At 29.2% G+C, this 13,481-nt stretch overlaps 1 protein-coding gene across 1 annotated transcript in view; it reads right to left on the bottom strand.

Moving 5' to 3' along the window:
* Positions 1 to 6,442: 6,442 nt before the first annotated feature.
* LOC129958593 (neuroligin-4, X-linked-like) overlaps positions 6,443 to 13,481 on the bottom strand; it is a 37,906-nt gene continuing 30,867 nt past the window's right edge. Inside the window, exons 11-12 of the mRNA XM_056071174.1 lie at positions 12,508 to 12,582; positions 6,443 to 12,199 (exon numbers count right to left, since the gene is read on the bottom strand). Coding sequence (XP_055927149.1) covers positions 12,124 to 12,199; positions 12,508 to 12,582 — 151 coding nt within the window. The 3' untranslated portion in view covers positions 6,443 to 12,123. The remainder of the gene's footprint in view (positions 12,200 to 12,507; positions 12,583 to 13,481) is intronic.

Genomic DNA, 13,481 nt, shown 5'->3' with positions numbered 1-13,481 from the left:
TATTAGGCGTTGCATACCTTGTGGGATATTCTGTATCAATAACATGAGAAGAAAGAAGCCTTCATAATGGTTGGGAAGTATGGTGTACAATATGTACACCGTAGTTCCTTTGAATGCACCAGGTTGTTACAAATAAAACTGCAAAACATTAAAAAAGGAAAAACTAGGAACTAAAAAAAAAAACATTTTAATAAAATACTAACAGTATATTTCAATTCAAAGCAGACCAATCGGCACAGCTAAATTCCAGCATAATGAGAAACAAAATATTTCAATCCGCTCGCACTCCTAAGAGGTGAATTTCACAATAAAATATTAATTCAATCGACACAGCTTAACTTCAACCCGATTACATTGCAAAATAAGAAAAACGGAAATCAATTAAAATAAGCTATGCTCTCGAAATGAACACTGTGATAAACGACACGGCTCAATTCCAACGCATGTCACACGAAATAATTAAATCAAAATGAAAATAAATCGAAATCTATGAGAATGCAATCGAAAATATTGAAATGGAATAATAAAAGTGTAAATCGTAAATGAGTAGAAAATCGAAAACACAGAAATGAAATGGTAAAATATTTAATATAGCGTGCGTTGCTTTTATATCCAACGATTGTACTACTTTTTTTAAAAAAATTGTGACATCTATATAATAGGTATATAAAAACGAGCGTATACGAATGCGGCCTTGCGTCAAAGTTTTAAAGCAGTCGGTGAAAAACTTTCGGAAATGTAAGATTTTGAACAAATGAACATTTATATTTTTATTTGTATGGATTATCATTTATTTATTTTTTTAAATAGTAGAGTATTTCGAATTTTTCTCTTTTTCCAAGGATTTTTCATGGGAACATAATGGTAAACCTTTGTTTTTCGAAAAGTAATTAGATGCCCAATTATCCATTGAATACAGAAGTTCGTTTTATAGCTTCTAGAAGTAAAAATATCTGTAACTGCTTGAATTTCTTTCTTTTTTTTTTCTGGAAAATTAATCTGCGAATTTTTCCCGATTTGGAAGTGTTTTTCTTGACTATCGAAATCAAGAAACATGAAAATAATGCAATGTCTAAAACAGCGTCTAAAAGGAGGCAGTCGAATGCAATGGATTAAAATTATGTCTTTGATTCAAATTTTTTGGGGTGAAATCAATATTAAAGAGAGAAATTGTTACTATTTCTGAATTGTTTTTCGTTTGTTAAACGCGTCGTCCATAATTTGTGTTCTCAGTGATCGCAAGCGAAAATGCTACAATGTCTTTAAAATTCACGGGGATTTTATTGCTGTACGATGCATTCAATTAAAAAACTCACATTAAAAAATACTTTGAATACATTATATGTGATTTGTAGTTTATTTTGAAGTCTTATGACATATCTGAGCACAATTATTTTAATTGTTTATTTACTGAATTTTTAAAATGTATGCTAAATTTTTAAAATACTTATTTTAGGGACAAGTAAACATCCTACAAAACAATAAGTCATCACCTAGGTCATAGAAATAATTTGGAATTTGAAGCCTCAACAGGACTTTAAGGGAACCATATTTTTTGTAATAATATTATTATTCGATAATTGAATTGATTGAAATTTTGACGGTAATTTGAAAGATATAAAAAGTTAAACAATAATTTTATCAAATAATTCAGTGCATAATACAAAAAAAATACAAAATAGAGAAAAAAAGTACTCGATATTTATTCATTTATTACATTATCTTAAATTCAGAAAAAAAAGATAATTTCTATCAGTACTATTTCTAGTGGTTTTCAAAAAAAAAAAAAAAAAAAAAAAATCTTGACTCGGCATTCCAAAAAGTGCGCATTTTACATTTTACTCGTGATGCAACAAATGTCGACCAGTGGCACTCGGCGTTCTGGAAACAAATGTATTTAGCCACATATGCAAATTTCCTTCCTTTTGAATCTGCTGGGGTAACATAATTTTGTCGGTTTGGGGCCTACCCCTTTTCTTAGGCATTTGTTTCCGACAATGCCATGAAGTTCGAAGTTCAAAAGCAATAAAAAAGTTCTTTTTTCTTTAAAATCACAGTAAAAAATGTATGAATTAACTAAGCATATTCCCATCTTTGCATAAAATAGCCTGTAACAATACTCTTTTAACTTTCTGCCAATTCCATAGATAGATCTTAGCATATCCACATCATCCATATATTGACTATAATCTCGAACAACAATCAGTGCACCCGCTTCTATCTTCTTCCCAATCTTTTTGAGTTCTGTCACACTACAAGTTTCATTTCTATGGTAGTTAAAAAGAAAATGAACAGTACGTTTGTTCATCCATTTTACAAACAATACATCTTCAAGACACTGAAATCACTATAACTTCTCTTCAATTTCTTATCTCCTGCCAACTTGGCAGACTTTCTCGATTTGGTTGCATGATACCACATGCATACATATCGTGTACTTTTAGTTCTTCAAAAAGCTTAATTTTCTATTATTATAACATGATTCTTTCCAACCAGAGATTTTGTCGATTTCGGAACTACTAAACTCCCTAAACCAATATATAATAAACCAACCTAAATAAATATTTGCTACCCAACCCTCCCTTTTTTTCTCTCTCTCTTTTTACCTACTTTATTCTTCTCGATACACTTGAAACTCGTAAATATGCCCGGACATGTCTGACTTATACCATAATTTATAATTTCTTTTCATTGGCTTCATTAAGTTGTATTGTTTAATTGAAAAACTTCATTTGAAGAGAATCATGCTTTCATCAATACTTTATATCTCATCAATATCTCTCAACTTCAGGCAATTTTTATTCAGTCTGTCTATGAATGAACTTAGCTTATACAGCTTATCACTGTTGTTTGAAGGAATGGAAAGGTTGTCATTTATGTAGTTATTAGGAAGAATATAAAAATATCTGCATCGTCCCATCTTACTTTTTACTAGTGGAACTCCTGAATCTGGACCATCTTATGAGTAATAATACCATAATTATTACTGATAAAGGCATAACAAAATGAAGATATTACTGATAAGGTAGAGAAGAAATGAAAACTACAGATACAGGTGGTTATCAAAATAATGGAAACACCTTAGATTTATAAAGAATCCTTTATTAGTATGGTGTAGGAGCGCCTTTGGCATATGATACAGCTTGAATTCGTCTAGGAATCGATTCATACAAGTGTTGAATAGTGTTTAGAGGAATATTGTACCATTGTCATGGAGATAAAATTCTGGGAGAGATGCTGGTGGAGGATATCAACTCCGTATTTAACGCTCTAAAATATTCCATAACGGTTCAATTATATTGAGGTCGGGTACTGTGCGGATCAAGGCAGATGTTAAACTTCATCCTCGCGTTCATCAAACCATGATTGGACAAGTCTCACTGCATGGATAGGTGCATTATCATCCTGGAAAATTCCATCTCTTGCAGGAAACAAAGTTTGCATCATAGGATGGACCTGGTCAGCTAAAATGTCTCTATGTTTCTCCCGAGAGATCCTTCCTTTCAGAGCTATAATTTGTCCAGCAGAAAATCACGACATGGCTGCCCATATCATGACAGATCTACCTCCATGCTTGGCAGTTGGAAGGAGACAATCAAGATCATACGCTTGTGCAGGTATCCTCCAAACATGCACGCGTCCTGTAGTAGGGGAAAATGTGAAACACGATTCGTCAGACCATACTTCCTTCCACTTATCAATCGACCAGGTTTTGTGAGTGGGACACCACTGTAGACAACTTTTACCCTTAATATCAGTGAAAAATGTCTTGGGAATTGCTGCTCTACTCTAAATGTTCTGCTTATGAAGGTGTCTTTTAATTGTAATCACTGATACTGGAGAATCCAGATGAGTATTGAGCTCTGCAGTCACTTTTGTTGCAGTTGTTCGCATTTTAGACATTACAATCCTTTTCAACACCCGTCGGTCTCTTTCACTGAGCTTCTCTTTCCGCTCACTATATTGCATTGCCGAGCTTGTCTTGCCGTGTTGTGTGTATGCTGTCATCACTTTAGACACCGTACCTCTAGAAACGCCTAAAAGTTGGGATGTTTCGGTCACACTTCCTCCAGCTCGACGGGCTCCTACAATTTGGCCTCAGAAAATCTGAGATGTCCAACATTTTACGCTAAACATTTTTGAAAAAAAATCCAAGAATTACAGAACTTTAATAAAGCTAACATATACTACCAGAATATATACATCGCTATTTATAAAAGAAACTGTTGGCATGTATTTTAATACTTACGAAGAGCATTAAAAAATGTCACTTTTATTCATAGGTTCATTTTATTTATTTATTCACAGGTCCATTATTTTGATAACCACATGTATCATTATTAGTTATTATTGAAATGTTATTTACTTGCTGTGTGTACGCATTGCTTTGTAATGCTAGTCTATTTAATGTATCAATATTAAAAAATCAGCTAACATATCACAGTCTTCAAAGTATTCTGAAACATTCCCTGAATGAAATAGGTATAGCGGTATCAGGGTTTCGTTTTTGCCATTGCCTACTAGCAACAGTTGTCACTTCATTAACTTCTTCCTCCTTTTCTTCACTTTCTGGAGCGTACTTGTATTGAATCAGTGTGTATCTGCACCTTAGGTGCTATTCCTGCATTATATCTTGAATTCTTACAATAGGTTCCATTCAATCAACATGTATCTGAGAAGTTTTGTTGCTAGTAGAAAAATCTCTTGTTATTTCATACAAGCTTTTATCGATACTTTCAGATGGTGCATATCATAAGGAAACATTGTCAGTAAAGCAGCAATTTCATCATTACGCAGACATTTTTTACAAAAATGAACCATAATCAGGAATAAAATAATCCTTAGTACTCACAATGGTAGTTATATATATAAAGCTAACTTCATTTCTTAAAATTTTCTGGAATGAAGCCTAATATTAAATTCTTCAATATTTATGCATTCGATAAATAAATTTATTGCAAAGTAGCAATATGAGTAACACTATAGAATATCAAAATACAGACTGTATGTCTTATCTAACCTCAAAACATATTGCTACACACAAGACTTGAAAGGGCTGGAAAATACCAACCATGAAATAATACATAATTTTATAACATGGGCTCATAAAATTCAGAACATGTCAAATTTATATTACATATAATTAATAATAATAACTAAAAATTATAACTTACCAATATGCAAAATTTAATTATATGTTTTTGCATATAATAAAATGGGCAAAAACACATGGACAATTTTTAAACAAGCAAAGAAAAATAAGCTTGTCCTGCCATTCAACAACTAAAGAGCAGTCTTCATGGAAGTGGAGTGTAAAGTCACAAAACATTTAAATTAATATAGTATCATGAAAAAACATGACTTGACTTACCAGTCTCATCTGTAAATAAAGGGTTAAGTGTCATCTGTCTGTCTAATAAAATTACGCACTTACTGAAATTATAATTTTCACAAAGTTACCAAATTTTTTTGTTATTGCTTTATTTATTATTACTTACTATTCAATTTTGTGTCATTTATCACAATTTTTAAAATTTATTTTTAATTGGTGATTTGAATCTTTAATCCGAAATATCATAGCATTAAAATGTTTGAGGTTTGCTTTGTCTTTCTTCATATAATTTTTTTAATTTGTTCTTAATTATATGGCAGCGGTCTTATTACAAAGCGAGCAAGCAGCATGCAACAAATGGATTTTGCCGAACTCCTCGAACCCATTCAGCAAAATCAGGATTGACTTTTTTAATCCGTCCAATTCGTATTAAATACGGATTTTGGGCAGCTTATTGATTAAAAAAAATTCTCTAATCTACTTTGAATAAGCTGTAAGTTTCTCAAATAATTAACAAACCATTCAATGAACTCAATTATGATAGACTAAACACTGCCGCACTGCTTCCGCAGATTCAATGTTCCGAAATGTATTCTATTATTTCATACCTTTATAGAAGACTTGCTCATTAGCTGCAATTCAGGGATCTCATGGAAAAAGAACTGTCTTGCAAATCGAAACTAGACTGATTTAAACAGAAAAAGAGGAGAGAGTAGAAAAGGGTCAAGTTTCCGCATTACACAATCGCGAATGGTATTGTTTCGTCTTTGAAGACTATTACTACGATCTTTTATTCTTGCAGTCTCTAGAGATCGGCATTTTCTATACAGGGGAAAAATAACTAAGAAACTTAAAATTCCTTTTATTTCCCCGGTTGCGTGGTAATCCTGTTCGACTGCTAAATCTTTTAAAGAACACAGCTCTCAATGTTAATTATATCTTTTAACTGCAATTGGCCATCATTTTAATTTTCTAATAAAAACCTATAATATTTATTTTCTATTATATTTTTCCCACACTTAGAATGGAAATGAAATTTTATTAACATTTACATTTTATATTCAATTTCTTAGAGTGGATATAATATAAAATAATCAATACTTGAGACCATAACATTTATAACTTTCATTTTATTTGCATAAGTATAAAAAACACAAATTTCTAGCATAAATTAAATGATATGGATAGACTGGGACTAGAAATTCAATTACAATAAATATTCATGAAATGTAATCGCTATACAGCACAAACTTTCTCTTTGTGGATTTTTTAAAATCATCATAAATTCAAACAGGCTTCAATATAGACTAATTTTTACCCAAATGAATTTTCAAGCAAGAAAGGAAAAATTCATAATTTTTCTTATTTGAAATATATTATAACAATACACAAGCTATACTTTTACATACACAACATGTACTAATTTCATCACTTTTTGAATAAAAGATAAGTAAAATTAACATTATAAATAAAATATTTATTTTTATTTGAATTTAATGTTTTATAAATTGAATATACAATAAAAAAAACATTATAAATACAGATTTAAAACACTATTAACTCTTTATTTCACCAGAAAGTCTAATTCCTTTGGCAGATGACAAAAAAAAAAAAAAATGAAATGTTGGCGCCCACTAATGAAACTAATGAGAATCTTATTAAAATGCACCTTGCAATTTTCTTAAGGATACGAACAGCGTATAAACAATTTTAAACCACGAATTTTTTCATTAAATTCAGGATGCGCAATCCCATGGAAGGATTAAGGCACAAAGCTCTTCATGCATAAGAAATCTTTGTACCAGATCTCAAAACCCTAATTATAAAATCTCGAGATCCTACTACAACTCATAGCAGCCTCTAGAAAAAATACTTGATACTATTGGGTATAAGAGAAAGTTCTGTCGTTTCTGAACACGTGCGCGTTTATGCGTTACCGATCCTTAACAAGAATTCTGATCCGACTGAAAACCGGTTTAAACAATTAGATTAGTATATAATTGATGCATACACGTATTTTAGTCTTTTTTTTTTTTTTTTTCTTATTTTAGTCAGTTTTTTTTTAAACTTCTAAAACTGTCAACGAGAGTGAAAAAAGGGGCACTTATGACATTGTATGTTGTGCGAGTTCCAAAAAGAGAATAAAGCAATAGAGGCAAATAAAAAAAACTCGTGTGGCGTGTTGGGAGAGGACGTAATAACAGCTCAAACATGCCAAAGATGGTTTGCGAAATTTCGTACGGGTGATTTTTTCTTCGAAAGATGAATCCAGATCAGGAAAGCCATCAGATGTCAATGACGAAGTGCTACGCAATATGATCAGGACAAACCTCACGTTAACTTCCAGCTTGGAATTCATCAGAACAAGTTTCATTCAGTTCAAATAACAGTAGAGCAAGCACACAGAACTTACCGTGGTACAGAAGGCCGTACAAGTCATAAGTGTTCTATAACAATAAGGCACAAGCTCGCAGCCCCCCCCCTCTTGATGTTAAAACATCATATTTCAATATTTATGCAACTAGCTCATTCCTCTAAATTCCCCATGTGAAAAATGTCTTAAGGGGCGTCACCTCTCAATTTCCAAAGTAAAATGGCAAAGGCACGGAGGTGTGAAAGGGAGACTTGTAATCTGCATTTACAGTTTTGTATGAATATAATGGCAAAAATACATAGTTGCACAAGGAGTTATCTCAAAGGAAACGCCTAATAAACAGGTTCTTACTAGCATTCATTTTTCTGTAATGAAATAAATTCCATAACTTTTTAATGTAGTAGTATATATATTCTGATAATTCAATCCTAATGCCAAAAACTGTTTTAAATTAAGTCATGGAAATTTAAAACTAAGTTTATTAACATCTCTTTAAAATAAATGTTTTATTACAGATTTAGAAGGTTTTTTAAATAAATGAATAAATTTGCAGGAAAAAATTAATGACTTGTATTATACGTTTCTATATTACATATTAAGAATCAAAATGGTGAAATGTTAAAGATACACCAACCTAAGCGAGTCAGAATATTTTTAGACTATAATGAAGATTCAATTATCATTTGATGCATTAATCAACAAGAATCAATCCTCCATATCAAATGTGAGGAAGTCTGCACTGTATATATATATATATATATATATAAAGAAATCATCTTGATGTATGATAGTTTGCATGAAAAAATATAAAAATATTCTAAGATTATAAAAAATTGTATAACAACAAATTTTACAAAATCTGTGTCTGTGCATAGCATATATTTAAAAGACAAAACAATTCTCATATAAAATATTCAACGATTACTTTGTACAAATCAAAATGATATATTAAAGGAACTAAGCATTATCTAAAAGCACAACTACTAAAATCAAACATGTGTAAACATATAACATATAAAACAAAATAGCTAAAAAAATGGAATGTAAAGAAAGCAAAGTAGATACAGGAATGTAAATGCAAAATAATTAAAGGACTCATCTATATTTATTAATCTAAAATACTAACAGAAATACAAATTTTATTGAACTATTCTAATGTAATATTTTTACAAAATGTTCAACGATTTTCATGAAAATGAGATGAACTTCAACAGAAAATGCAAATTATGAAAGAACACTAAACCTGAAATTTTATATTAAGCTTCTTTAATAAATAAGTCTTAAGAATTATGTAAATCAGAATTTTAAAACATGACAAAATACTTTGTTATGATTTTGAAATTTTCAGACTAAAAATAAAAAATTCTGTAATCTGAAAGTTTGCTTCAGGATAATCCTGAATAATCCTGAAATAATAACGGTCTTACGCATAAAAGAGAATACTTTTTTTCACAGTCAAATTTTAAGATACATCTCTAAATTTCAGAGAGAACTTACAAAGCTTACTTTTAGTAAATCTAAGCAAAGCATCAGGGACGATATAAGGAGGAAGTTAAATGAGAAATTTCCCTCATTTACTTCAATATTAATAAAATATTAATAATTGCGTCAAATTTAGAGTTTCTCTAATAATAAATATTATTAAAATAAGAACGAAATTGAATTTACTCAAGCTAAATGGCCGGGACAGTATTACAATTATATTAAAATGAAATACATACAAAATTAAATAAGCGCATACAAATTAACCCTCTATTGCTCGGCACGATGCTAAGGAGCAACGTGAGGCTGTTTGGGGATATCTAAAATCCTTTTGCTAATTAAAGAGTTAATATACAATATAGTAAACCAGAATTGCCGAGATAATTGCCTTTAATAAGATCCAGATACATTCTTTGTGAAAATACTTCTGCATTTATTTTCTTTCAGATTATTTTACAGTAGTCAGACAACGAAAGATATCATTCTTTAAAAATAGAATCTTCTCAACACGAAAAGCTTCATTCAAGATTAGACCTGTAATCGTACTAGTTACTATTCCTTACCAAAAAAAGTTTATAAATGGTCATTCTTGTTATCAACCAAAAACGCATTTACAACTCGAAGCATATAAATTTGAATGAGAATTTTTTTCAATTGTAATATTTTAAAATGAAAAAAGTTGTACTAGCAGCAAAAACTACAAAACTTTTTATATTTCCAGATCAGTTGTTTCGGAAGTTAAACAGACAAAAGTTTCTGTGCTTTTCAGATTCATAATTTTGATGAATGTGAAAAAGTACTATATGAAGTCTAAAATATTTAAGATAAATAATTTAAATTTTACTATTAGTATTTCATTTTTTACTAAATATAATTTTGATATTGAATAAAAAAAACATTTTCTTTCATATTCAAAACTATTGTTCTAATTTTCTTATTTAAACTAAATACACCAAATTTTGATCACTCAATTTAATTTATATTATCTCGGCATTTACTTACTTGAAATTTATTATAGAGACTGCCTTAACACTTTCAACGCTACCGACGAAATATCTCGTCTTTCAGATACTTCCAATTACAGGTTTCTGTGGCCTAAAATTTGTCTCTTATGCCAGTTTAGATAGGATGAACTTTCTAATATATATCTGAAGAATATCTTTACTATTTTCATTTATTTTTTGTATAAAAAAACAAAAAACAAAAAAAATGAAATCAACAGTCGGAAGAATTGATATTTGTCTTTTCATGGAGTTTTTATTTCGTCGGTAGGGTTGAAAGTGATAAGTTTTCATCTTAACTTTTGATGGTGCAAATACATATTTCTAAGACAATCCGGCAATCAAAATATGCAATCAATTTTGCCTTAAATATTTTCTGTTTTCAAACGAAGAAAATATTTTCCTGATCGCTTGTAAATAAGAGGAAATTGCGTAGCTTTTATCATTAAACTAGATAAGTTAAGAAATTTACAGAATACCGAATGTATGAAATCGCGTTTTCTTTTTAAAGGTTAATTTTAAATCTTCATGCCATATTAAATTATTACTGTAACCATATTAAAAGCACTAAAATAATTTTCAAATTATAATATTCGTAATTTTTGCAATTAATGAAAATTTTAAAAAAATGTTTTAAACAAAATATTGAAAACTTTAAATTAGCAAGACATAAACAAAACATAACACACCTATCCCATCACAAACTCTCAGAAGATGCAAAAATATTATTAATGAATAAATTAATGATAATATTAATGGAAAAGTATTCCTTTAAGAAGTAAAATATATACCCTAATTAAAAATAGGGAAAAAATACTTGCACTTACACCAAATAACTAATAAAGCTTTTACTCACGAAATGGAATTCATTACAACAGAAGATTTCAAAATGTCGAAATGAAATAAGAAATAAACTTTTAAGGTGAATATAATTTTGAATTTTCCTTTAAAGCACAATATTACACAGTTAAAAAAAAAAAGTAACGTCTAAAATTGAACAAGATCCAGTATACCTTACAGAATAAACAATGTTTAATGAAAAATTACAAAATATCTTTACAATACACACCATTATTTCTGTAAAAATTCAGAAATAAGATATCTCTTTTCACCAAAATTATTCCATAATTTTTATATCATATTACTTTATTATATTATTTCATATCTGTAGTCCTTCCTGATTCAGAAAAGGTATATTATTGTAGTTTTTTTAGAAAAATTCCTTTTATGAAATTTAGCAAGTATATTTCAATTACTTAAGTTCTTTAAGAAAGTTATTATTGTAATATGTCTTTAAAATGGAAACTGAAAGGTTATTTCTACTTCTAAATTCTTACCTCACAATATATATAACTCCGTTAATATTCGATTTCTATACATATTCTTTACACAAATATATATTTCTCTTCGTATCTATACAGTTTATAACATATTAATTCTTTTAGAAAAAATTCAGAAGTTTTTAACAGTTAAAATTTTATGATTTATAATTTTATTCTTTCACAGAACCATTTCTCAAAAAACGTCATTACAAATGAGGACGGATCAACAAGAGATCTATCTATCATTCTCTTGTTCGATTAAAAATATAAACAGATAGCCTAGATAAAAAACCATTTTGTACGATATTTGTTTTGAATCAGTCTCGATAAAGTCATTTTTTGGGAATTTACTGGACATCACAATGCACATATAGTTAAACTATTAAGAAATAATTGTCACTTAGAACTATCGTATACGATAGTATATCTAACTATTTTTGTCATTCCTTTTTCATTTTTGGAATGGCATATGTTAACATTAATAATAATATGCAAAAGCATACATATTAATAAATAATCACAGATACAGTAGAAAATCGATTTCTTCACTGAAGAATAAAATGTTTTTCTAAAGATGTGATCCTTATTGATGTGAAACTGAAATAAAATCAGTCAAACTTGGGTATGCTTTTGTTCTCCACGAAGACGCTCTGCAAGGTACTTATTTCCTGCTTCCATCCTTTTCATGCTAAAACAACATCAAAGTTCAAATTTACAATTAAATGTCATAAATATCAAAACATAAAATTTTACCAGAGTTGCATGTATGTTCAGCATTAAAATCATTACTTGATAAAACTAAACACTTTGGTTTTTAAAATATATAGTCATATATAATATATATAGTTAAAATATTATATAATTATTAATGCAATTATAGTCTTATATATAATTTATAGTCTTTGAGAATCGTTTAAAACGATGGAGATTTTTTTAAATGTATCTTAAGAATGAATTTTAAGAAATGGCAAATGAAAATAGTAGATTTATACTTACTGCAATAATGTATCAATAGATGATGGTGTAACAGACACAGCATCAGGTATATCCTCAGTACTGACAATATGTTTACTACAAAATGATAAACAGGAATTAAATGATATCCGCAATAGTTATTTCCCAGTATGCTTAAAGAGTATATGCCTCATGACCATATTAACTGCTTCATAACTTTTACTCAAGATTAGATGAGATTTTATAAGTTTGAGCTGTGTATTGCATATTTCTAAGCATATTAAATGTAGAAATTATATATAGGAATAAATCTAATTTGACCACCTTAAAAATAAAACATTCAATCTATTTACATATTATAGGGAGATCCTGCTGCTATTTAATGAAACTCGGAAGAAAAAAAAAAAGAGTATACTGTTGGTAAGTTAAATGTGTAGAGTGTTAATAACTATAAATAAATCTTGTAATTAAACGTTGGCAAAATGCTGGTAAAAAATCAACATCTGTCTATTTTTAGCTGCTGCAATCTCCCTGATTTTTTTTTTTTTTTTAATTTTTGTCTCTCGCCGTTAAGATTCCTGATGCAACTGAAGCCATTTTTTTAAAGAATCACTATTATGAAGACAAAGTAGTTTTAAAAGCTAGTAAAAATTTAACCCGTGACTTTTAAAAAATTTCTATATTCCAAAAATGAAATTAGTAAGAAATTCAACTCGTCCGCACGATGTACTTGGCATGCAATTTTTATTACTCTAACAAAATTAACTTTTGATCATTTCACCTATAAGATCCGCCAGATTTTTTTAATAGCTGCTGTATTTTGCTGCAGACTTAAAAAAATGAAATATGGCAATTTTGTCTCGATTAAAAAGAGTTTTAAAAATTATATTTAAAAGGATACTGTCGCCGTTCAGATAGAAGTCACGAAGTCCAAAATTTTCGATTTTGTGATATATATCTTATTATTACAAACAATTAATTCTCTGTTGTCTGCATACTAACTCCCTTGACTTTTT

The sequence above is a fragment of the Argiope bruennichi genome, chromosome X1 (genome assembly GCF_947563725.1).
Source record: "Argiope bruennichi chromosome X1, qqArgBrue1.1, whole genome shotgun sequence".
In the NCBI taxonomy this organism is placed as follows: Eukaryota; Metazoa; Arthropoda; class Arachnida; order Araneae; family Araneidae; genus Argiope; species Argiope bruennichi.
Note: the sequence above shows the minus strand (reverse complement) of the source record. Positions and strands in the feature narration are given on the sequence as shown.